Below are 24,768 nucleotides of genomic sequence, written 5' to 3'. Positions count from 1 at the left end.
GTTACATGAAAGATGCTAAATGGCTCTTCCATCAATTTACAGAGTGCAATAGTAGCTCTTTAATATAATACAGTAAGGCTTGCTGGCCATACATCATGAAATTAGCATCATCTTCATGTTGTCACAGAGGCAGTTTTCCTGGTGTAGTTTTCACTCTTCATCATATCTCTCATCTTTATCTGACTTCTAATGAAGCCTAAGTCACCTGTGAATAACTGTTATAGCTGCTGTGGCTGATTTAAGGATCATAAATGAGAAGTACAAAGACCAGCTGCCTTTCAGGTATAACTGCAAGCTAAACTTACCAATACTGGAACTGGATACGTTTTCTTAAAATCATCAGACCTGCAAAGATTTTTTTTATTTCTTTAGGTTACTATATTCACATGCAGTGCTGTGGTCATCTGCTCTGCTTATGTGTTTACATTAACTTCTGTAGCTCCCCAGATCTCTGAGATGGAGAGGACATGGACATTCAGATGTTTTAAATTACTTAGGGCCCTTTTTATTGAAATAGTAGAACTTGTTCTTACTGAATCAGATTCTTGACTCAAATGATTTCTGCAGGTTTCAGTAAAATGACATTACAGTCGACAAATGAAACCTCTCTTCTGGAAGAGATTATACTAATACACTGATATTTATATACTAATCTATTGATATTTGGAAAATTAGTATAAAATTCCTTGTAAATTATTTAGCTGATCAGCTTACTCCTTGAAAAAAGACATCCTCTTTTATATGGTCAAAATAGCCATCAAGAAATTACTTAGCTCTCCTTTTAAATTTATGCTATAGTCAGATTTGATATTTTGTGAATGAAACCTACATTTGATGTGTGCATAGTTTTTATTTCCTTCATGTATAACTTATTGTTAAAACATATTAGTATTATATTAGTTTGGGTAATTTTTATTTTCAAAGAATTTATTTCTAAATATTGTTTTTACTAATAGGCCTTCCTGATTTTGGATATATATTATTATTTTAAAGGAAGTGATAATCTGCATTATGGATTTTTCTGTGATCAAGTAGGAAAGTGCGACATCTGTCGTGTCCTTTGGAATATTTTAGAAGACTAAATAGAAGACTAGAAATGTCTCAAAACTTGAAAGGATATGGTTATTTACATCAAATGTTAGAATATTCCTTCTTTGAATGGACCCTCTAAATATTTTCTTCATTTGTCTTTTTGGGTTTTCTTATACTTCACAGAGAATACAGTGGTAACTTCTCTGATTTATATTGTTTTCCTGCCTTTACAAATGTTGACAGGTATTTCGTGATAGGCTAAAATTGCATATGTATCCATTTTGGAACTTTCTTTAGCTATCTTACATTTTAGTAGGCACTTAACTTGCTTATGAGAAGATTACTTCAAGAAGACAGTAACTTAGCCCCCCAGAAATGGGTATTTATTTTCCCTTTGTGCATACCAACACTCTTAGAACAATGTAAGAGCATCTATTGTACCTCTAAAAAAAAAAGGTGAAAAACTTGTGGAATTGCACGTGAAGAATTTCACAACTAAATTACTTGAGGAATCCAAAAAACAGTTTTGTAGGTAGCATTCTCAGATTAACAGAGGAATAATTTACTGATGTCCAACGGAATTCACCAACTCTTGTATTTTATACCTCCATGACTTTGATACCTGCATCCCCTTTGTCCAAAACACCTTTTTTTCCCCTTCTCTACCCAGCAAAGCCCTATGTGGTCATCCAAGTCTCACCTCAATCATTACTGACTGCAGAGAACTACCCCTAACACCATCTCCTATCCTTGCAGAATATTCCATGCCTGTTGCTATTATAGCACTTATCACACTGTAATATAATTGTTCTTCTTGTCTCCAACCCCCACTAGACATTAAGCTCCTTGAAGATAGGAACTGCATCTTTCTTGTCATTGTTTCCTCTAGACCTAGCTTAGTACCTGGCACCTGATCATTGCTAATAAATGTTTGATGAGTGTATGAATAAGTGAATGAATGATTTTACTAAAGGTATCAATCAACTTGAAAATTTTTATATAGTCATTTGCCATTTTCATGGAATCTGTATTTGTGAATTCATCTACTCACTAAAATACATTTGTAACCCCCAAATCACTAGAGTGCTTCATCTGCAGACATGTCCAGAGGGGTGAAAAATTTGAGTTGCCTGACATGGATGTTTCCAGTTAAGGTCAACAAGGCAACACTCTGCCTTCTTATTACAGCTTGTTCTATAAGCAAGTGTTCTTTTCACAGTGATTTTGCTATTTTAAATGGCCCCCAAATATAGTGCTGAAGTGCTGTCTAATGCTTCTAGGAGCAGGAAAGCTGTGTTGTGCATTACAGAGAAAATACATGTGTTAGACAAGCTCCATTCAGGCATAAGTGCTAAAATTACTGGCCATGGGAATATTAGTGGTTGATACCTAATAGGTATAGGGCTTCTTTTGGGGTGAAAAAAAATGTTCTACAATTGATTGTAGTAATTGTTGCTTAACTTTGTGGATATGGTACATTTAAACGAGTGAACTATATGTCATGGGATTTATATCTCAGTAAGTTATTTATAAAACACATACACACACTCACACACATGCATGCAGATTGTTGGCCCTTCCCCAGAGTTTCTGAGGATCCAAGAATTTGCCTTTCTTACAAGTTCCCCGGTGATACTGCTATTGCTGTGTGGGGACTGTATTTTAAGAACCATTGCCCTAGGAATCCTGTAGAAATAGACTCAGAAAATGGGCAGAGTAGAGGTGAGCTAAACACTAGCCAGAACCACAAGCAAAACTGTGCCACAGAATGATTATGCTGGGCACCCAGTTACTACTAACGCTGAGCACTGAGTGCTGTTGCTCCTGTGACCACAGCACTGAACCGGCCTGGAGCGCTGCCTGCTGGCACCTCTGCCATTCCTGCCCTGGGAGATAATTTTGCCACTTAAATGTTTTCAAGCATGGTAACATTTTCAACTGTGTTTGGGTTAAAGTTAAATTATCTCTAAAAAAACCTATTGAAATAACTATACTGACTATAAGGCATTTATGTTTTTAGATTATACTGAGTGTAGACTGACTATAAAGCAATTATCTAACCTTTTTTTTTTTTTTTCTTTTTTCTGTTCAGCCACTTTTCCAGGTATGTGGGAGAGAACAATAACGATAGGAAGTGCTGGAAAGACTTTCAGTGTCACTGGCTGGAAGGTAAGATGAAGAAGAATTTAACTTTTTGAAAACAGGCCTGTATTTTACTTCTTGTAGAGTTTTTTGTGTTTTAAATGCATAGATATTCAGTTTACCCAGGGTTTTATACTTACTGATCTGCTTATTTACTCATTCAGTTTTCATATTGGCCTTTATCCTTTTTGAGACTTAATCATTCCTTTAAAAGTAAGAAAAATTAGGTAATTTTTAAATTTTATAAGTAACCAACTAATGGTACTCTTTTCTTTGCAAAGAATGTTCAGATTACTGTATATTAATATAAAACGAGAAAAAGTAATAGATAACATTTTGGCACTTAGTATGTGTCAGGTTCTAAGAGCTTTCCACATACTGATTCCTTTCATTCTCATAACCACATTATGAGGTGGGTATAATTTATTATTCCCATTTACAGACAATAAAACTAAAGTACAGAGAAGCTAAGTAACTTGCCTAAGGTTACCTTGCTAATGAATTCGAATTCAAGCCAGGACAGGAAGTCTAGGTTCAGAATCCACACATTTAACCACTGCACTATGTAGTACAATCACAATTGATCCAATTGAAACTTGGTTATCTTCCAACTTCACCTCTTCTAAACTTGGCTAAGAAGCAGACAGTATCAAAAATGAGGGCTGGAGAACCAAATTATGGAAGACTCCCTTACGGCCCTCATTCAGAGTTACTTTTACCTATATTGAAGTCAAACAAGTTTTTTTTTTTTTGTGGTATGTGGGCCTCTCACTGTTGTGGCCTCTCCCATTGCGGAGCACAGGCTCCGGACGCACAGGCCCAGTGGCCATGGCTCACGGGCCCAGCCGTTCTGTGGCATGTGGGATCTTCCCGGACCGGGGCACGAACCCACGTCCCCTGCATCGGCAGGCGGACCCTCAACCACTGCGCCACCAGGGAAGCCCAAAGTCAAACAAGCTTTTTACTGGTTATTAGACCTCCAGAATATTAGAAGTAGCAAATCAAAGAGGGGGGAAGATAATAATGATTGCAGGCACTGTTTACCTTCTGAAGGCGGAATTTAGTGACTCCAGTTGGAAACTATTCCACAAAATGATCAGGGTTGAAATGTTTCTAACTACTAAGACTACACTACTTTCATAGTGTGAGCATTCTAGAAATGCATATATCTAATAATTACATTAAGCTTACCTACTCTATCAAATTTGGTACTTACAATTAGATTCATTTTTCAAATCTAATTTTCTTTTCCAGCTTGGCTGGTCCATTGGTCCTAAACATTTGATAAAACATTTACAGACAGTTCAACAAAATACCGTTTATACTTGTGCGACTCCTTTACAGGTAGGCCTTATAGTAATTTGGGGCTGATGCATGGTCTTTGGGTGGAGGTGTTAGTTTTATGTTGTGTACTTGAATTGGCTTCATTCCTCCCTTCATGTCCTTTTTGAGCAGGGCTTCTAGTATACTTTGGAAATTCAGGAGCAAACACAAACTCATTGCTATCAAGAATAGTTTTGTTTTTAATACATGATGTTTTAACTTTAAACACTCATACATTGCTGGTGGGATTACAAAGTACTGCAAACTCTCTGGAGGACAGTGACAGCCCCAAGCAAAATTAGAGATATATGTGCTCTGTGAAGCAGCAATGTATCCTCTGGGAATTTACCTTTTAGCTATTATCTGCACACTTAAGCTCTATGTATATGACCATTCATTGAGGAAGATAGGGGATAGTCCATCTATAGACAATTGGTTAAATAAACTATCGTCTGTCTAAACGTGTAAATGTTATATGACTGTTATTAGTTTCCTATTTCTTGGTGCCGAATTACCACAAACTTAGTGGCTTAAAACAACACAAATTTTTTATCTTACAGTTCTGGAGGTCAGAAGTCCAAAGGGTCTTATGGGGCTAAAAGCAAGGTGTTGGCCTTGCTGCATTCCCTCTAGAGGCTTTAAGGGAGAATCTGCTCCTTGTCTTTTGCAGCTTCTTGGGGCTGCTCACATTCCTTGGCTTGTGGCTACATCACTGCAACCTCTGCCTCTGTCAATACAAGTCCCTCTGTGACACTAACTCTCTTGCCACCTTCTTTCCCTTATAAGGGTGCTTGTGATTACATTAGGCCCACAGATAATCCAAGATAACCTCTCCATCTCAAGATCTTAACTTAAATCACATTTGCAAAGTTAATTTTACCATGCAAGGTGACATATTTACAGATTCTGGATTTTAAGACATGGACATCTTTGGGGACCATTACTGTATCACCATGGCTGTTTAAAAGTGAAAAGAAAAGAAAGGAAAGGGAAAGAAAGAAAGAAAAAAAAAACGAATGAGGAAGCTCTATAATTACTGACATGGAAAGATTTCCAGGATATATTATAAAGTAAAAAAAGCAAGATACAGAGCAGTATATATTTATGCTATATTCTGTATAAGAAAGGGGGGAAACGATTTGCTTCTATTTTCTTAAAGGATCTCTGGAAGAATCCGTAAGAAACTAGTAAACGTGGCTATTTGTAGCGGTAAGGGGGGAATAGATGAAATTAGTAGATAGGGTCAGGGGTGGGTTGCAAGACTTTTTATATTTTCTATTTTTTTAATATCTGTAAAACAGGGATCTGTGTACTATTACTTTGTGAATAATCAGAACACTGAGAAAAAATTAATTTTTTTGGAAGGCAGTTAAAAGGTCAAAACAGTAAAATATGTTGGCTACAATAAACTTTTTTCCTCCCGTCAAAAATACCTACTAAAAGAGAAAAAAAATCCTAATTTAAAATTCTTTTTCCAGTGACTCTCTGAAGTGATATATGATGATAAAGCCTAGTCGGACATTGGTTTTATTATATTTTAAACGTATTTCATCCTCTCAAAGTAGATCCATTCACCTATTCAGTAAATATTTACTGAGCATTAGAGATACAGCAGTCAAAAATTCCTGCCCTTCTGGAGCTGACAGCCTTGTGGGGGAGTGCAGATCAAAAACAAGTAAATGTCCTAATAACATAATATGTCAGATGTTGGTAGAAGAAATGGAGAAAAATAAAATACAGATGAAGAAGAATATAAAATGCTAATGGGGAAAATACACAATGTTAAAAGGAGTAGTCTTTGAAAGCCTCACTGAGAAGGTGACATCTGAGCTGAGAACTGAAGGAGGTTAAGTAGTCACATGATTAACTAGAGAAGAGCCTTACAGACTGAGAAAACCAGTACAAGGCCCTAGGGCCGGCAGTTTCTACCAGTGAAAAGCACAAAGGCTGGGACGGGATGATCAAGGGAGAAGAATAGGAGGGAATAAATCAGAGAGGTAGCTGGGAGCCAGATAGAGTAGGGATATGTTTGTCACCGTAAATCCTGGGTGAGATAGGAAGCCACTGGAGAGTTTTGAGCACTCTCCAGGAGTGACATGATCTAACTTGTGTTATCAAAGGGACATGATCTAACTTGTGTTATCAAAGGGACTCTAGCCGCTTTGTTGAGTTAGCAGACTATTGAAATGATCCAGGAGAGAGACAGCAATGGACTGAACCCATATGGGGATGGTAGGAGTGGTAGGTAGTGGTTGGGTTCTGCATATACTTTGAAGGTAGAGCTGACAGTATTGGCCAGTGGATCACATGTGGGGTGTGAGACGAGAGGAGTCCAGTATAATTTTACGGTGAGGACAGATGTTTATGTCTCCTGGGCTTTGAATTTTCTAGGCAATATCTCTTACTATAGGGAATAATAAGTTACTGAGGAAAAGAAAGATTCATCTAAGAACCTAGAACATGTTTTTCTGAACTATCTTATTCTCCATTTCAGCTAAGTGCTTGTTTTTTTCCCATGCCCTCAGACAACCATGTTTGGAAACTGGAAACATAGCTTCCAATGGTGAACCACAGATTCTGAGGCTGAAGCAACTGATCCTTATTTATCCAAGATTTTTTTTTAGTTCTGGGGAGTTATTATTATTGCTCTTTTCCGGTTGAATGTTGTTGACATGCAGTCTTCTCTGTGATTTTGCCCTTCTCCATCTCAGTGTCTTCTCTTGCCATGCTATCTCTCTTGCTACCCTTCAACCACACCAGACTTCTCAGTTCTTCCAGCAGAACAAATAATATCCTGATCTTTTTATCTGTTTGTTTTCTTTCTCATTCCTCTCACATGTCCCTGCCAATACACACTAATTGGAATCTCCATAAAGGCAAGGACCATGTTTATCTTGTTTATCATTATATTCCCAGTATTTATCACAATGCCAAGTTTAACATAGATACTCAACATATATTGACTGAGTAAATGAATTTATCCTTTAGTTCTTGCTGTCTCTTGGTTCTGATCAATTTCCTTAAAATTTGGCAATTTTGTTCTGCCCCTCTGTCTCTTAACTGTCCCGGGTTCTTGATTATTTGTTTGGATCTCCTTGTTTGCTCTGAGAACCAGTATTTCTAAGTTCACCTACCAAATTTCTGCCCTCCTTCTTGTACACATCCTTGTTTTCTATGCATGCCCTGATTTGGACTTCTTTATCTGTTCCTGACCTGTTGCCTTCTAAGACACCTGCCTGATCTAAACAACACAGGCTTTTTTGTTTGGCCTTTCTCTTCTGACTTTCCTGAAGAATGGTAGAGAAGTAACTCCACATGCCCCAGAAACTCATTTCTAACCCCTGTGGGACTTAGACCTCCTTCCTGGGATGTGAATGATTAGAGCAGGTATGTGCACACTTACGAGGAATGACACAGTGGGTCAACTTTCATTTACGCTACCTCGTCCTGCAAGGTAATGGGGAAATGCTGGCTGGTTCATCATTTCTCTGGTCATCTTTCAGACTTAGATCTAGCAAGTAACTCTAAAGCTAACCTCAATAGAAAACAACAATGTCTTTTCATTGCCAAGTAAGCCATCTTTATACACTACAGTCAGCCCTCCCTATCCATGGGTTCTATATCCATGGATTCAACCAAAGACTGTGGATCCACAGTTGGTTGAAATTCACAGATGCAGAACCCGGGGATACAGAGAGCTGAGTGTATTATGGATACTTGAGCATCCATGGATTTTGGTATCTGCAGGAATCCTGGAACCAATCCCCCGTGAATACGAAGGGACAACTGTACCTCTGTTTCAGTTTGGATATTCATGGTTCATTCTCAGCTCTTCACATTAGATTTAATCATTTCCATGTAACTGATTCCTCCATTAATCTGTAGAAATTCACATAGGTTCACAGGAATTCAACTGTAATTCCCTGAATGACTTTTTGCCAACAATCTTTATTTATTATACCAATAAATTCTGCAGTAAATAACATTACCATATTTCCTTTCCACATTTTTCAATCTTAATATACAGGAAGCTTTGGCTCAAGCTCTTTGGATTGACATCAAGCGCATGGATGACCCAGAATGCTACTTTAATTCTTTGCCAAAAGAGTTAGAAGTGAAAAGAAATCGCATGGTACATTTACTTGAAAGTGTTGGCCTAAAACCCATAGTTCCTGATGGGGGATACTTCATCATTGCTGATGTGTCTTTGCTAGGTTTGTAAAGGTTTTTATTATTTCAAACATACAGAAACTTAAGAGTGAAATTATATCAGAATTATGAAGAAAAGAGTGGTGTCAAAGCCATATCAGCATTTCATTTATGGAAAAATGGATTTCCACAGTGTCAGTCATCTACAGTCATCTTGATGATTAGGTTCTTAACCTTAAATATGACTGTTGTTACATGGTTTGGAGTCGTTTGTTCTAGATATTCTATTAAGCATAGAATTTGCTGTCATCTTGTTCTGGTATGTAATTTAAAACACAGGTACATGAAATAATATATGTTCCTTGTGTTCCTTGTAGTAAAATTTTAGTTTCCTTTTTACTTAAAAACATATGATTTCTGGAATATTGATGCTATTGAGGAATACTTGTCATTTTAGAGTATACTGAAATGAAGTTAAGAAGGAACGTAACATTTATTGAAGGTCTACTACATGCCAAGCACTTTCAGACACTCTTTTGGAAAAAAGCATTGTTTGCTCCATTTTTAAGGTCATGAAGACTTAGAAAATATTAAATAACTTGCCTGAAGTCAGACAGCTAGATTCCAAATAGTTCTGTCTCCAAAAAGCAATGGCCTTTATATTACCTGAAGCTGTTATATGTAATTCTGACATGCCACACAAATCTAAAGTTAGAAGCATGATAATGTTTTATGTATAACATCTTTCTTCCCCCAAATTCTAGTGTTAGTCATAGTAAATTTAAGAGCATAATTTATTTTGACAGAAATTATATAAATTACAGCCATTCTTAACAGTTTTAAATATTTTAAGGTTTTATTATAATGAAGTGATATGCCACCAAACTTGAAAAGTCTTTTAAATATACCAAATTTTATAAAGCTAGAAACTTTCAATTTTATAACAAAACAGTGATTGTTATTTCCTCATTTGTCGTGAGAGAAGCAGAGGCCATGGTGACCAGAGGTTCTTGTTCTGCTGTTGCCGGAGAGCTATATTTGTCAGGCTCCCAAGCTCCATTCTTATATAAAACCCTTTATAATGTTCTATATTCTAAGATTTGGAAATCACCTTCCCTGTACTGGGCCTAAATGTGCAGCTTATTTCATGCAATGATAAAAAGAAATAGCAGTTTTCGTCTGTTTAGGAGAAAATTATTTTATCGGCTTCCAACAAGAATTTGAGTTAATTCATATTTAAAGTCTCCTATGCAATAATATGTAAGTAGAAATATTCATATATCAATGTAACATGGAGTGGGAGAAGCAAATAGTTTAGTCACCTAGGTTCATATGGTAGTTGATCCTAGAATAATTCAGGGTTAGTGGTGCCAGCTCTCTGTACAGTTGAAAATCCGTGTATAACTTATAGTTGGTCTTCCATATCTGAGGGCCCTCTGTACATGCAGTCCCTCCTTATCCAAGGTTCTACATAAGTGTAGAACCAACTCTGGATTGTATAGTACCATGATATTTACTATTGAAAAAAAAATCTGTGTATAAGTGGATTTATGCAGTTCAAACCTGTGTTGTTCAAGGGTCAGCTGTATTGTAATTAGCATTAACTTGAGTCCAAACTTCATGGCAGCAAAGGCAAATAGAAAAATGGAATTAGTTACATAATTCTTGGGTAAAAGTAAACTTAACAGCTTTTTAGATAAGAATAAGTCTTTTCTAGAACCAAACTAAAAGGCACTTAGCACATTTTGACGTTAAACATCAGAAGGACAGTAATGCAACCTTTGCTTGCATTAAGCTCTTAAACAGTTTCTCATTCTATCCTTAGTTGATCCAGCCTGCATGTAATACTGATTTAGGTCCTAGATCTTGAACTAGTGTGGTTGTAATAGGAGCAGAAAGGATTTGGGCTAGAAAACCTTTAATGATGATGGGGAAAAAAGATGTATGTTATTTATGGTCCTCCTTCACCTGTGTGAGAAAAATGTTAGTATCTATAGGACCCTGCTACATATGAAGATGAAGTTCATTTTATTTTACTCTTTCATCTTCTCAGATTGATTTGAGTGTAGAAATTCTTCCATATACTAGAGGTTGGTCCCACAATTTGCTAAAGACAGAAGCAAGAAACAACACTTTCACTTGATGGTAACTTAAAAATAAAAATGAGCCATAAAATTCATGGACATGGTAATTCTCTTTAAAACTATAGCAATGGCTAACTGGTTAATATTTTTTGAGCATTTATGATCTAGTAGGTATTATGCTAAGAGCTTTACAAATATCACAATTCTCACAAAAGCCCTATGAGATTGGTGCTATTATATCCCCATTGATAGTTGAGAAAGATGAGATAGAAAATCAAGAAATTTACTGAAGTTAATCAACTAATAAGTAGCAGAGCTGGGCTCTGAATCCAGAGATGCATGTCCTAACCAGTGAACTTATCTTTTTTCTGCTATACTAGGCAACTTTCCTGACAGGTAAGTATCATCCTAGAACTAAAAAGGGAAACATTTGATTAGAAGACAAGATTACAAATAAGAAGATTATTACAGTAGTTCTAGTGAGATAAGGTCCAAAATTAGGGAGGAGATAGTGTGAATGCAACAACCTATTTTGATTCTCATAGGTTACTTAAATAAGCTAGTGCTATTATAATATGGTTCAAATTCCTACCTTCAATAAAGAAATATTTTATTTAGTTTTTTTGAGAATCTCTGACTCAAGCATTCAAAAGAAGTAGATTCCAACTTTCTCCTAACTATAGTCTTTAGAATTGTATTTATTCCCTTATTTTTCTTTGAGCACCATGGCAATAAATTTCTCTTTTCTAAGCGTTACAAGAATGAGTAGTTGTCATACTGAGTGAAGTAAGTCAGACAGAGAAAGACAAATATATGATATCGCTCATATGTGGATTCTAAAGAATGGTACAAATGAACTTATTTACAAAGAGAAATAGAGTCACAGATGTAGAAAACAAACGTACGGTTACCAAGGGGGAAAGCAGACGTGGAGGTGGGGGAGGATAAGTTGGAAGAATTGGGATTGACATATACACACTACTATATATAAAATAGATAACTAATAAGGACCTGTTGTATAGCACAGGGAACTCTTCTCAATATTCCATAATGACCTATATGGGAAAAGAACCTAAAAAAGAGTGGATATATGTATACATATAACTGATTCACTTTGCTATACAGCAGAAAGTAATACAACATTGTAAATCAAGTATACCCCAATAAAAATTTTTTTAAAAAAAGAATAAATGAGTAGTACAGCCTGTGTCAATTACAGTTAGTAAGTACCCTCCTGTTCTTTCTTCTACTGCTGTAATCACTCCTTTCTCCAGGTTACCTTTGAGTATGCTACTATTGTGTACTTGTCACTTGGAGTTTTCACGTAATTTACAGTTAGACTCTATTTTAAGTTGTCATTTTGTTAGAGCCAAATCTGAATTAGACACACATACATACTTATGACTTGAAATAGTAATTTAACTTCTTCATTTGTAAAATGAGGATTGTTGCTTCTATCAGAATTGTAGGACAAATAAATGAGAGAATCATGTAACATGCTTAACAAATAGTAATAAATGGTAGAGTATTATTAGCATTATTATATGGAAATTTTACATTCTTAAAGCACAGGAGAAAACTGAAATACAATCATTAAGGAAAACCATATTAAGTCAGTTAAAAAAAATACAGGTGAAACTTTCTTCAATGTCAAGGTTTTTACACTGTTAATTTGAAGGGACCCAGGAGTATTTAGTGAATAAAAGAAAAAAGGTAAAGGTAACTGCCTCAATTTATTTTGAGTAATAAATTGTAAAATTTCATTGATTACAGTAGCCATCAATGTTTGTTGCTTTGGGGCATTCAAAAAGATCTTGAGTACAAGTCAATAAAATCGAAACAATATGAAATATAGATTGCTGAATCTGAATGCCAGAGAAATATCTTGCCCAGACCTTAAAGCAAGATTGGAACAAGAGATAAGTATAAGAATACATATTTGAAGTTTTTCATCAAATTTAAAAGAAAATTTTTTTAAGCATAATGTTTGGAAGAGGAAACAATAAAGATATCACTTGGGAGAACTACATAGGCATTTTCCCTTCATAAATAATGAATAATATTAACTTATTCATTCTACAAATATGCTTTTCATTACTTATATGCTAGACTCTGACCTAGGAGATGGGGATAGTGATAGATTGCAATACCCCCGTGGAGCTTACAATTTAATAATGAATTACCATTTGGAGACATAATTATTACAGATGAGTACTCTAAATTTAGGTGTTATTTCCTTAATAATGATCATAGAGGCTTATATTATTTTTAAACGGAAAGGCAACACTCTTCTTTGTCCTTCCCTTTTCCTACTCTCTTCCAATGCTAAAAGCTATATACACAAGCATGATCAATCAGATGTATATGTGAGTACTGCCTTAGAGTATCAGTAAAGCTTCTCTGTGAATTCCTTACTTCCCACCACACCATGCAGTATGAATCCAGCATGAGAACATTTTGAGAGAAAATTTTGAATCTTGATAGACAGATGAAATACACATTGCCTCAGATGTAATACATAGGCCATCCAATTTTTATTGTTGTTTTAGATACAGACCTTTCTGAGATGAAGAACAGCAATGAACCTTATGACTATAAATTTGTAAAATGGATGACTAAAAATAAGGTAATGTTTATTGGCCTTTGCAATATTGTGCTAAATGTTATAATTTATGAAGGAAACCTGCTGACATGCTTTGAAAACTGTTAACTGTAGTTTTGTTACATGATATTCTACTCATAGCTATTTGGAAGATTTTATTTTATTTTATTTTATTTTTGGCTGCGCTGCATGGCTTACGGGATCTTAGTTCCCTAACTAGGGATTGAACCTGGGCACTTGGCAGTGAAAGTGTGGAGTCCTAACCACTGGACCACTAGGGAATTCCCTGGAGGATTTTTAAAACATTTTTCTTTTGGAAATTATTGTGAATATTTAGAAATATCTATTTGTTTTTAATGTTTATGCTCCAAAAATTAATATTTAAAGTGTAAGTAGTTTTCCTGTTTTTCCTATTTTATATTCCTATTTGTTTTTCAGAAATTGTCAGCCATCCCAGTTTCAGCATTCTGTAATGCAGAGACCAAATTACAGTTTGAGAAATTTGTGCGATTTTGCTTCATTAAAGTAAGTTCCCTATTCTACTCAAAAACACATTTATAATGTCCTTCCTTCTGATTTATAAATCACCATTTTTTTTCTGTTGCTAGACATGATGTACTCATATGCAGTTTTTAATTTGTGGCTTGCTGCCATAAAATTAATCTACCAGAACAAAACTCAGCACTTTTTGAAGTTGAACTTACTGGATTACAATGTAATCAGACTCCTTACCTGTAACATTACAATGTCCAGCATGCAACCAAACATCAATACACATGTGAAGACACAAGAAAATGTGACCCTTAATGAAAAGAAATGTGACTTCTATGCAGTCAATAGAAATAGATCTTAAGGTGACCCAGATGTAGGAATTATCAGACAAGGACTTTAAAGCAGATATTATAAATGTGTTCAAGAAATTAAAGGAAAATATGGTCATAATGAGTGGCTAGATTAATTAATTTTAAATTCTTAAAAAAGAACCAAATGGAACTTTAAGAATTTAAAAAAGTAACATCTGGGGCTTCCCTGGTGGCGCAGTGGTTGAGAGTCTGCCTGCTAGTGCAGGGGACACGGGTTCGAGCCCTGGTCTGGGAGGATCCCACGTGCTGCGGAGCAGCTGGGCCCGTGAGCCACAACTACTGAGTGTCTGAAGCCTGTGCTCCACAGCGGGAGAGGCCGTGATAGTGGGAGGCCTGCACACCGCGATGAAGAGCGACCCCCGCTTGCCGCAACTGGGGAAAGCCCTCGCACAGAAACGAAGACCCAACACAACAAAAATAAATAAATTAATTAATAAACTCCTACCCCCAACATCTTAAAAAAAAAGTAATATCTGATATGAAAAATATATGGGGCTAAACACAGAGGATCGAGGTTGTGAAAAAAAAATGGGTCCACCTGAATACAGATCCACAGAAATCATCCAATCAGAAAAAAAGAGGGAAAAATTATTTTTGAAAAATAAGGAGAGTCTCAGATCTATGAGTCAGTGTCAAGTAATAATATACATGTAACTGGAGTATCAAAAAAAGAGAGAGAGAATGTGGCAGAAAAAATATTTTAAGAAATAATGACCAAATTTTCCCCATATTTGGTGAAAAGCCACTTAGAGATCTAAAAATTCAGTGAGCCACACAGGATACAAATAAAAATCACATCTTGACACATCATAATCAAACTGCTGAAAACCAAAGATAATGATAAGATCTTGAAAGCAGCTGGAGAAAAACTATACCTCACATGCATGGGAGCAAAGGTACAAATGTTAACTAACTTCTTATCAGAAACAGCGGAGACCAGATTACAATGAAATGACACCTTTAAAGTGCTGAAATAAAAAATATGTCAGCCTAGAATTCTGTATCCAGGAAAATATCCTTTAAAACTGAAAACAGTATACATCCCTAGTAAATGAAAGCTAAGAGAATTCAGTACCATCAGATCTGTGCTAAAAATAATCTGAATGTATTATTGCTATTTTTAACAATTTAGTGATAAGATGTTATCACTACTGAAAACAATCTTATGAAGATTAAGGCACTCTCTATACCTGCACACTCATGTATAAGTCTAGACAGAATGATGTAAACACTGTTTTCAACTTTTAGACCCATCCTATAGACAAACTATGGGAGACTTATCCAGAATAGAATATAAATCTTACCAGCATAACAATGTCAACATTTAATTGTCTGAAATGTAGAAGAAAGGGTAAGGCCATTAACACTCGCATCTTATAGTGGATCTAGAAACAGAGGTATATTATTTGAAGTTATAAACAGAACTAACAGAAGAAAAAAGTAGCATAAGACTTCCAGTTTTAGAATGGTAAACACGGCCCTTCCCCATTCTCTTCTTGGAAATTATTAAGGAAACAACTAGGAGAGTGGAAAACAAATTCACAAATCCCCCAGGAAGTGAGAAAGAGTTGCCAAATCAGTGAAGGTAATGGTAGAGGGAAGACACGAAGAAAGCCTTCTGCTTCTACATCTTCAGATTATAGACAGAGCCAACAGGTAGCCTACTCAATATCCAGAACAGCAGGAACAGTAAATGCACTGGTAGTGGGAACTTCTCCAGACCCATTTGGCCCCATGGAAGAGGCAGAGTAGAAACATACAGTCATGTCATCTAGCACCTGTGCAAACCAGGTGGAAAGAAAGGGCTGTATAGATTTGCTCTTCACCTCTGTCAGTTTTGCTAAAGCTGTGTTGAGGCAGTGTGGATACGTTAAATTGGAGGGAGCCAATTAAATTAGTTGGAAAGAAAGAAAGTCTAAAAGAACTCCCTCTCTCTGAACTCTATATTAATCATATTTAACCTTGTGAGCCAGAGATAATTTCTACTCCCTTCTAGTGGTTCCCTGGATCTTCCTTTATACAAACCTGCAAATACGTCTTCAGATCATAGACAGAGCCAGCAGGTAGCTTACTCATTACCCAGAACAATAGGAGCCGTACGTAGGTGTGCTGGCAGTGGGAGCTTACAAAGAGAATTCAATCAAAGATGAGTAATTAAAAGGAACCAGCTATGAATCTAAAAAGATACTATAAGGGGAAAAGGAGAAAGGTACAGTGAAAAACAATATCAGGCAGAGAATATTCAACCAAAAAAAGAAAAAAATGTTTACATAGAGCAAACCAAAAGTGTGATATTTCAAATTCAAAACATGTAAAACGAATTACAGCAGAGATTTTTAAAAGTTCAGGGAAGATAGAGTAAGATAATGTAAGAAGATGAAATGGCAGCTGTCAGAGCTCAGGTAAGAAATTGAAGGAAAAAAAATAAGCTATTGGTAATTGTAGTGACATTGGAAACAGCACAGAGAACACTAAATACTTCTGTAAGCACACTGAGGATTGAGAAGAGTGAGCAAAAAGAAGTAGAAAGGAACAAAGAATTTTTGTTTTGGCCGCACCATGTGGCTTGTGGGATCTTAATTCCCCAACCAGGGATTGAATCCGGGCCATGGCAGTGAAAGCGCAGTCTTAACCACTGGACCACCAGGGAACTCCCAGGAACAAAGAATTTTAAAATGTTAGAAAAATTACAGACGTGGAAGACAAATGAAATACCTAGAGTTCCTGGAGGGGGTGGTGAGGGGAGCCAGACCAATGGAACTGGGAAAGAATTGTATAGCTTTAGTTTGAGAATGCTTTCCATTGAAAACAAACAAATAAATCTAAAAATGGGAAGGGAATGGCTTGTCTCAGGGAACATTGTCACAGAATAACACTGAGATATGCCTTGTTTTAATCTATTGGACTTTATAAATGATCCGTTGGCATCTAGACAAGATGATCAAGACCTCCATGGAGACAGGAGAGGAGGATCAGCGTGGACTCACCTCCTTTGCATCAGCATTCAATATTGGAAGATAGTGGGGCAACACCAAGAAGTCCCTATAGGGAAAGCTGACACACCTCATCCAACCTCTTGGAAAAGCGAAAAATAAAAGGGTGGCAAAACGTGCCAAGAAAGTGGAAATTGAAAGAAAGCAGGTTGAATTTAGGGCAAAACAAACCAAAAGCAGCAGCACTTTACAATGATTATGGCTAAAGTCCTCAGTGGTTGTCAAATATATGAAAGGATGCTATACCTCACTCATAATAAGAGAAAAGAAAATAAAACTGCAGTGAAATTTTATTTTTTCTGATAATTTGGAAACAACCAAAACAACTGAAAAGTTTCATAAGCTACTCTCATGCATTGATTGAGAGTACGAGTATAATGTGTAAAATCTCTGCAGTGGTTAGTATGAAAATGTATCATCCGAATATAAATGCACATATCTTCTGACCCAGCAGTTCTGCTTATAGGATTTTTTTCCTGTGGATTTACTTGTACTTTGAATGTCTTGTGTTCGAGGATTTTCAGTGAAACACTGTTTATAATATCAAAGGATTATAAACAAAATATTCACCAATGAAGGCTGTTTGAATAAATTATGTTACATTCACATCCATAAAAATGTGAAGCAGCTCCATGGAGTGATAGAGCATAAGCTAAAAGCAAGGAGCAGACCAGTTTGTGAGGAATACTATCATCTATATAAAAAGAAAAAGGGAGGGAGGGAGATAGAAGCTTTTAAGTGCCTAGACTGTCCCTGGGAGGAGACGTAATAAAATCCCAGCGTTGTCTCTGGGGAGAACTGAGTGGTTGAGGGAGATGGGTGGGAGGCTGGGATACTTTAAAAATATATTTTGAAATATTCTTAGTAAATAAGTTTGAAGAACTGTTTTTCCAAAGAATTTTATGTAAGTTCCTAACTTAATTATTGATGCCTCTATCACTCCCAAATACCTTATTATGTATTCCCCATTATACAACATTCTTCTACAGTATAACCATCAAAATCATGAACTTAACATTGCTATATCATTCTATCTAATCTCAGATCCAGTTCAAGTTTTACTAATTGCCCCAATAATGTCCTTTTTATAACAAACAACCAAGTAAATAAATCCAGGCCATAATCATGTCAGTCAGACGGACATCAGTCAGTCAGTCCAGGCCAGAATTGTGCATTGTATTTAACTGTCATGTCTCCTTCAAGCTAGAATGGTTCCTCAGTTTTCCTTGACTTTCATGACCTTGATACTTCTGAAAATTGTTGACCAATTATTTTGAAGAAGGTCCCTCAACATTTGTTTGACATTTACTCGTGAATAGACTCAGATTATGCACCTTTGGCGGGAAACCGTGGAAGTGATGCTTTATTCACTGTCTTGCATCCTATCAGCACATGATTTTAGTTTTTCCTACTGCTTGTAATGTTAAATTTAATTACTTTATTGAGGTGGTGTCTGCCAGCCTTCTCTACTGTAAAGTTTCACTTTTTCCCTTGATAAATAATGAATGTTTTGTGGTGAGGTACTTTGAAACTATGAAAATATTCCATCTCTCATCAAGCAATTTATTTATCCATTCATATATGTAAGGACTCATGGATTCCTGTTTCATTCAGTGGGTTATAATTTATCATTATTATTCCTTATTTTGATGCTCAAATTTCCCCAGATTTGGCCATTAGCAGCCCCTTTAAGCTGGCCTCTGTTTCCTTTGACATGTCCCCATCATTTTTTGAGCATTTCCTTACTTTCTGGCATAGCAGGATGCACCAGGTTCATTTTGTCATTATCTAGCCCAACTTGGAATCACCTTTTAGTGGAGAATGGTATTAAGAAACCAAGATCTGGGCATTAGGAGTGCTCATTGCTGTTGGGGTATTAGTATTCCCAGGCCCTCCCAGGGGACAGACGTAGGGAATATGTAAATGTATATACATACATTCTATGTCTGTGTCTATTCTACTTATTTCTATGTCTATCTAAATATATTGAAGCCACCACAGAGTTTATTCTAGCTTTCTCCCTATCCATATTTGTCCCTCCCTTCTTTGATAGTAAAACACCTGGCTCATCATGTAACCACTTCTTTAATCAGTACTTCTGTATGTGACCAGTCTCCTGTCAGTGCCACTGCCCCTCCACCCAGCACCCCTGACAGGCAGCTTTTACCCTACTCAGGCTTTGACACCTCTACCAGGCTGCTGCCCCTGTCCCCTGTATGGCCACCATCCTCACCTCACCTGAGCTTCAGCACCCTGTGCTGACCTGCTGCTGTCACTCTCCTGTAGAGATACCCTCCTCTAAGTCTCCAAGGCCACCACTGTCACCCACTGCATAGAAGCCCTCCTCTTCCCTTACAGGCTGTGACACTCCATGCCTGTCTGCGTTGGCAGTTACCTGCCTCATCCCCTCCAGGCTCCAAGCTGCTTGGAACCACCCTGCCATACAGAGGCCTTGCTTACTTACCCCCCTCGACTCTGACACCCTGTTCCTGGTCAGTGCCACCACTGCTATCACCACCACATCATGCCACCAACATTGGAAAGTCTACTCACTCCACTCTGGCTGCAGCACCCTGCACCAGGCTGCCAAGGCTCCCCCTGCCCCCATACATGATCTCCTATTTCACTCAGCCCCACGTAATGGCTTTTGGACTAAATCACTCTGCAGAGATGGAACAGAAAGGAAAAGGGGAAGTAGAGAAAGCAGAAGAGGAAGTTTATCCATCAATTTAATGTTTTACCATGTGTAGATATTACCTATTCAAAAAACAAATGCATTTTATCAATACAGTTGACCCTCAAACAGTGTGGGAGTTAGGGGCTTATAACTGTGAGACTTAGATGGGAGGGGGCAGAATAGTGTGAATGAACCAGTTTTTCCTCATTCAGAGCAGAGAATGGTGAACATTGTCTGAAGTTGATAAATAAAAAATTAGAAACACACATTATTTAGATTTTAGTGACAACCACTAGAACTAAAACCAGAAATTGCCATAAATTGTTGTGTTGGGGGATGGTGGGAGTAGTAGGAAGGGGTGGGGAGGGAAGAAGCAGATGATTATATTTCAATGTAAACTCTTCTGTACTCTTTGACTTTTTTCTGTAATTGTGTATTAATTTATTCCTCCATTCTTGCTCCGCCTGGCAGCCTCCGTGTGTTGGGAGCTAAGGGAGGGATTTTCTTCTGTTGTCTAGAAGCCTCTTTGAAAGAGGTCTGTGATTTTGTATACTTCCTACCCAAATGGACGAAACAGTGAATATGGATCCCATCAGCACATCCTTCAGACTCTCCTCCTGCATCAGTGTTATTTAGGAGTCTGGGTCTTTGGTGCTGCAGGCCACTTGGGCTGCCACAGTGGTTTTGAGTGAGGGTGTTCACACTGACGGACATGGTTTTGGCTGGGATCAGGTTAAACTGTTTTCAGTCTGAGCTGTATATACAGTTTGTCAATCTTTTTTTTTTTTTTTTGGTGATGCTCTTTGGCCCTGTACTGGTTAATTTGTAGATTTCTTTGGTGTCAGGAAAGTAGTAATAAAGTGCCCTGAATTGGCAGCCAGCATCACAAAACAGCATAATGTAGTGATTGCTGTGATGCTTCTCTAGCTCCCCTAACATTGAATTCTTGTGAGGTTCATTCACTTTTCTAGCCTGACAGCAATGGGATATAGAATTATAAATAATTGGTTTGTTTGATTTGCTACTGGGCTCCTTCAAGAGCTCGGGACTTGTGTATTTGGCCACCAAGGCAAGGGATGTTGCTGTGTGTTCCTGCTCTGTGTTCCTGCTGAGATTAAGTGGCTTAATATGGGGCAGAGCTTCCAGTGACACAACTCAAGGTGTCCCCCGCCCCTACCCCCACCCCATGAATGCTCTTGGGCTCTGTCTTAGCTGCAGAGGCCAAGGACTGGCTGGAGCCCATCTGGGCCCAGCTCAAGTTATCAGGGGTTGAGAAGCACTAGGTTCCCAAATCACTACATGACTGTTATGGATGGACTGATTTTGGTATATTTTTTATACTTAAATCTTTATTTCATCTTGAATTTATTTTGATATGTAATGATGATTATTTCATTAATTTACAGAAAGACAGTACGCTGGATGCTGCTGAAGAAATCATCAAGGCATGGAGTAGACAGAAGTTTTGATACATGCAAACTGCATTGTTTCTATTAAATGACCTAGTATGGAATTATTTAGTACTGCTACTTGCTGGGTGTTGGAAAAAAAATTTCAGTACAAATGAAATTTAAAGGACTATTTCCATTGTTAATCCCACTCCTGACAATATTCAGGAGATCTGATTTTTTTTTCAGCTGAAATGTATTAAAACACCTTTTAGACCATTTTATGAGTCAGTATAGTGCAGTGGTAAGAACTGTGAGATGCTGGTTGATGCTTAACCTCTCTGCGCTTCAGTTTCCTCATAAAAGGGGAATAAAAATAGCACCTACTTTATATGAAGTTTGTGAGTTGTTGTTTGTGAGGATGAAATGGTCTGATGTATGTAAAGCCTGGCAAACAATAAGCACTCAGCTACTCTTGGCCAGTTTCACTTCTCTGCCATTGCGTGAAAACCCTTAACCAGTTACATCCCCCTCAACTCTGTATCTTTGCTTTGTCTCTACCCACCTGTAGTTCTCTCCCCTTCACTTACTAATGGCTTTGAACTTTGCTCATAGTTTTGCCTCTCTGTTGCAAGTACTGCCATCATCTGGGGTGGCTTCAAGGTCCCCATGGATTACCTAGGCTTTTGGTACTTTGACCTCCTCACCTCTGGTGATACTCACCTCCACTCCACTCTCCACTTCAGCCACCCACTCCCTTGGGCATACCCTAAACCTTTCAACATTTCAGCCTGTTCCATCTTTGAGATAATAAGTTAGTCATTTCACACTGTAACCACCTATTCTTACACTGTTTCCCCTTGGCCAATATTTCCCTCTCTCTCCATCTCTCTCTCTCTCTGTCTCTCTCTCTCTCTCTCTCACTCAGCTCCTCTCAAAATATTACTTTAAACTATCATTTCAAATCTATTTTCTATCCACTATTTCTCAAAAATTGGTCCATGGCCCTCTTACATCAGAATCAACTAGGATCTTTGTTGAAAATAGATTTTGGTCTTCACCCCAGACTTACTGAATAATAATTTCAGAATCTGGCCCTTACCAGGTGATTCTTATTCCCACTAGAATTTGAAAATCATTGGTGTAGTCTGTAGAACCTTCTATCAGTCTCTTTGTATCTTCACTCCCTTCCATATCCAGGTTAGATTTCATCATCCATAACTTCAGCCAAGATACTTTGGCTGCCTTGAATAACGTACTCATTGTTCTAGCTCACCTACCTGGTCAAAATAAATAAATAAATGAATAAATAAACAACAACTCATCCCTGGGGTTGAAGCTCCATGCTTGCAGCTGGGCTGCTGAGCGCTGCTGTAGCAAAATGCACAATTGGGCAGGTTCTAACACCCATGAATGCACGTCACTGACCTTAACTTGACTTAATTCTTCTGTGTTCCCCTAGTGAGCTTTCTCTACATTTTACCACGACAGCAATTCCTAATATTCTTCCATTCTCCATAGTAAAAATATCCAGCCTTCTCCATTCTCCTAATACCTCAAAGCCCACCACTGCCAGTACTATTAAATGACCTAATCTCCTGCTTCTGTGAAAAGCAAAATTTTAAAAAATGAAAAAGTAGGAACCACCAGACCAGCACTCCCAGCTGGGATTCTACCAGTAAGTGAGTCTATGACATCTACATCAGCATCCATCCTTTCTTTATTGCCCCCAGGGCCTGGGGACAGTGGGGAGGATTGGTGGTTAAGCAGATCCAGAAGGAGGCCAGGACCTCAAGAGCCAACTATTGCATAGCAAAACAAATTCCATGTGAAAATTGTGCCTGTCCACTCGTGTGGGGGACTTGATAAAATTTTCACCAGGGTTTAAATCCACTCTTTGCAGCCTTGGACTTGTCCAGTGCTAATCCCACCACCTGTACTCTGGATCCCATGTCTTCTCACATTCTCAGGGACTTGGTTTAGCCTATTCTCTTATATCTTCAGCCTCTACTGGATCCCTTTCTCAACAGTAAGATACTTTCAAATCTCTCCCATCTTAGAAAATCCTTTCCCTGATTCTATCTACAACCCTATTATCTCTTCCTCTTCAGGGCAAAATCCCTTCCTTCCATTTTTTTCTCTCTCCCTCCTGGCCTCCCTCCATGCTTCATTTTTTCCTTTAACAAATATTCATTGAACTCCTAATATGTGCCAGGCACTGTCCTAAGATATTCAGGCACTTAGGATATATCAGTGAACAAATGAACCAAAGATCCCTGCCTTCTAGGGCTCCCCTAGATAGGAGAGAGACAATAACTAAATCATAAACATAAATATATTGTAAAACTTATACATGGCAATTGTATGAAGAAAAGAAGTAAGGCAGGGTAGAGGTTGGAATGAGAGTTTTAGGGAAGCAAATTGGAATTTTAAACAGTGTGGTCAGGTGGGTCTCATGGAGGGGACATAGAAGCAGACTTAGAAGAAGAGAGGGAGAGAGCCTTGTGACGATCTTAGGGAGGAACATCCCAGGCACAAGGAATAGCCAGTGCAAAGGCTCTATAACTGGAGGGTGTCTTATATTTGATGAATACCAAAGGTCTGCTGTGGCTGGATGGAATAACCAAGGGATGGAGTAGCAGGTATTAGGCCAGAGAAGTAACATAGGACCTCAAGGACTGGAGTAAGGATAATGGTTTCGTGCTAACCTATCTGTACCTTTTTTTTTTTTGTTATGTAAAATAATGTTTATTGCAGCATGGTTTATAATTCCTCCAAACTAGGAACAACCAAAAAGACATGAGACTGGGTACGAGCGCCAAATATGTCAGTATTAGCAACTAAAGGGGACTGATGACCTCGCTCTAGATTTTTGAGAAATTTTACTGCGAAATGGAATAACTTGAAAACGTTTTCCTCATTTGATGATTTCACTTTCTCGCACACAAACACACACTCCTCACTTACCCTCAACCCGCTATAGTCTGGATTCCATACCCATTATTGTTCTAAGTTCTCTAATGACCTCCATGTTCTTAGGTTTAAAGGAAACGTCTCAGTTCCATCTGGCTTTACCTCTAGTAAAATACCTGCAGTATTTACCACTGCAGGCCGCTTGGGCCTTCCTAAACCCTAATTTTTTTTTTTTTTTAGATCCTGTGGTGCTGCATGTTCATCAGTTGCCTTTTGTACTCTGCCCTTCTTCCTTCATCTCCTTTGCCTGTTTCTTAGATATTGGTATTTTGTCTTTCTCACTAAATAACTTCATTTACTCGGTATATGCTAGTGACTCCTAAATCTGTAACAGCCTAGTTCTATCTGTTGAATTTCACATCCAGTATCCCATTCGTCATCTCACATAGACATTTTATAGGCAAACCCTATTCAATCTGGGTTCCTTATCTCGGTGAATGGTGCCACCAATCCAGTTGCTCAAGTCAGAAAACCTACAAGTCATTTTTAACTTTTCTCCCCACATCCAAATCCTCTATATAGTACCCTGCCTCTCTTCAATC

At 37.6% G+C, this 24,768-nt stretch overlaps 1 protein-coding gene across 12 annotated transcripts in view; it reads left to right on the top strand.

The window, feature by feature from the left end:
• KYAT3 (kynurenine aminotransferase 3) overlaps nt 1-21,747 on the top strand; it is a 54,051-nt gene extending 32,304 nt beyond the window's left edge. For 11 of the 12 annotated variants that reach the window (XM_079917722.1, XM_079917718.1, XM_079917716.1 and 8 more), the window contains 6 exons: nt 3,125-3,201; nt 4,429-4,518; nt 8,525-8,711; nt 13,280-13,356; nt 13,771-13,857; nt 21,272-21,747. In XM_079917722.1, the coding sequence (XP_079773848.1) occupies nt 3,125-3,201; nt 4,429-4,518; nt 8,525-8,711; nt 13,280-13,356; nt 13,771-13,857; nt 21,272-21,334 (581 nt within the window). In that variant the 3' untranslated portion in view covers nt 21,335-21,747. The remainder of the gene's footprint in view (nt 1-3,124; nt 3,202-4,428; nt 4,519-8,524; nt 8,712-13,279; nt 13,357-13,770; nt 13,858-21,271) is intronic. The other variant, XR_013827701.1, reaches the window with a different exon arrangement.
• Nucleotides 21,748-24,768: the final 3,021 nt, after the last annotated feature.

Source organism: Stenella coeruleoalba (assembly GCF_951394435.1).
Source record: "Stenella coeruleoalba genome assembly, chromosome: 1".
NCBI classification, from domain to species: Eukaryota; Metazoa; Chordata; class Mammalia; order Artiodactyla; family Delphinidae; genus Stenella; species Stenella coeruleoalba.
Note: the sequence above shows the minus strand (reverse complement) of the source record. Positions and strands in the feature narration are given on the sequence as shown.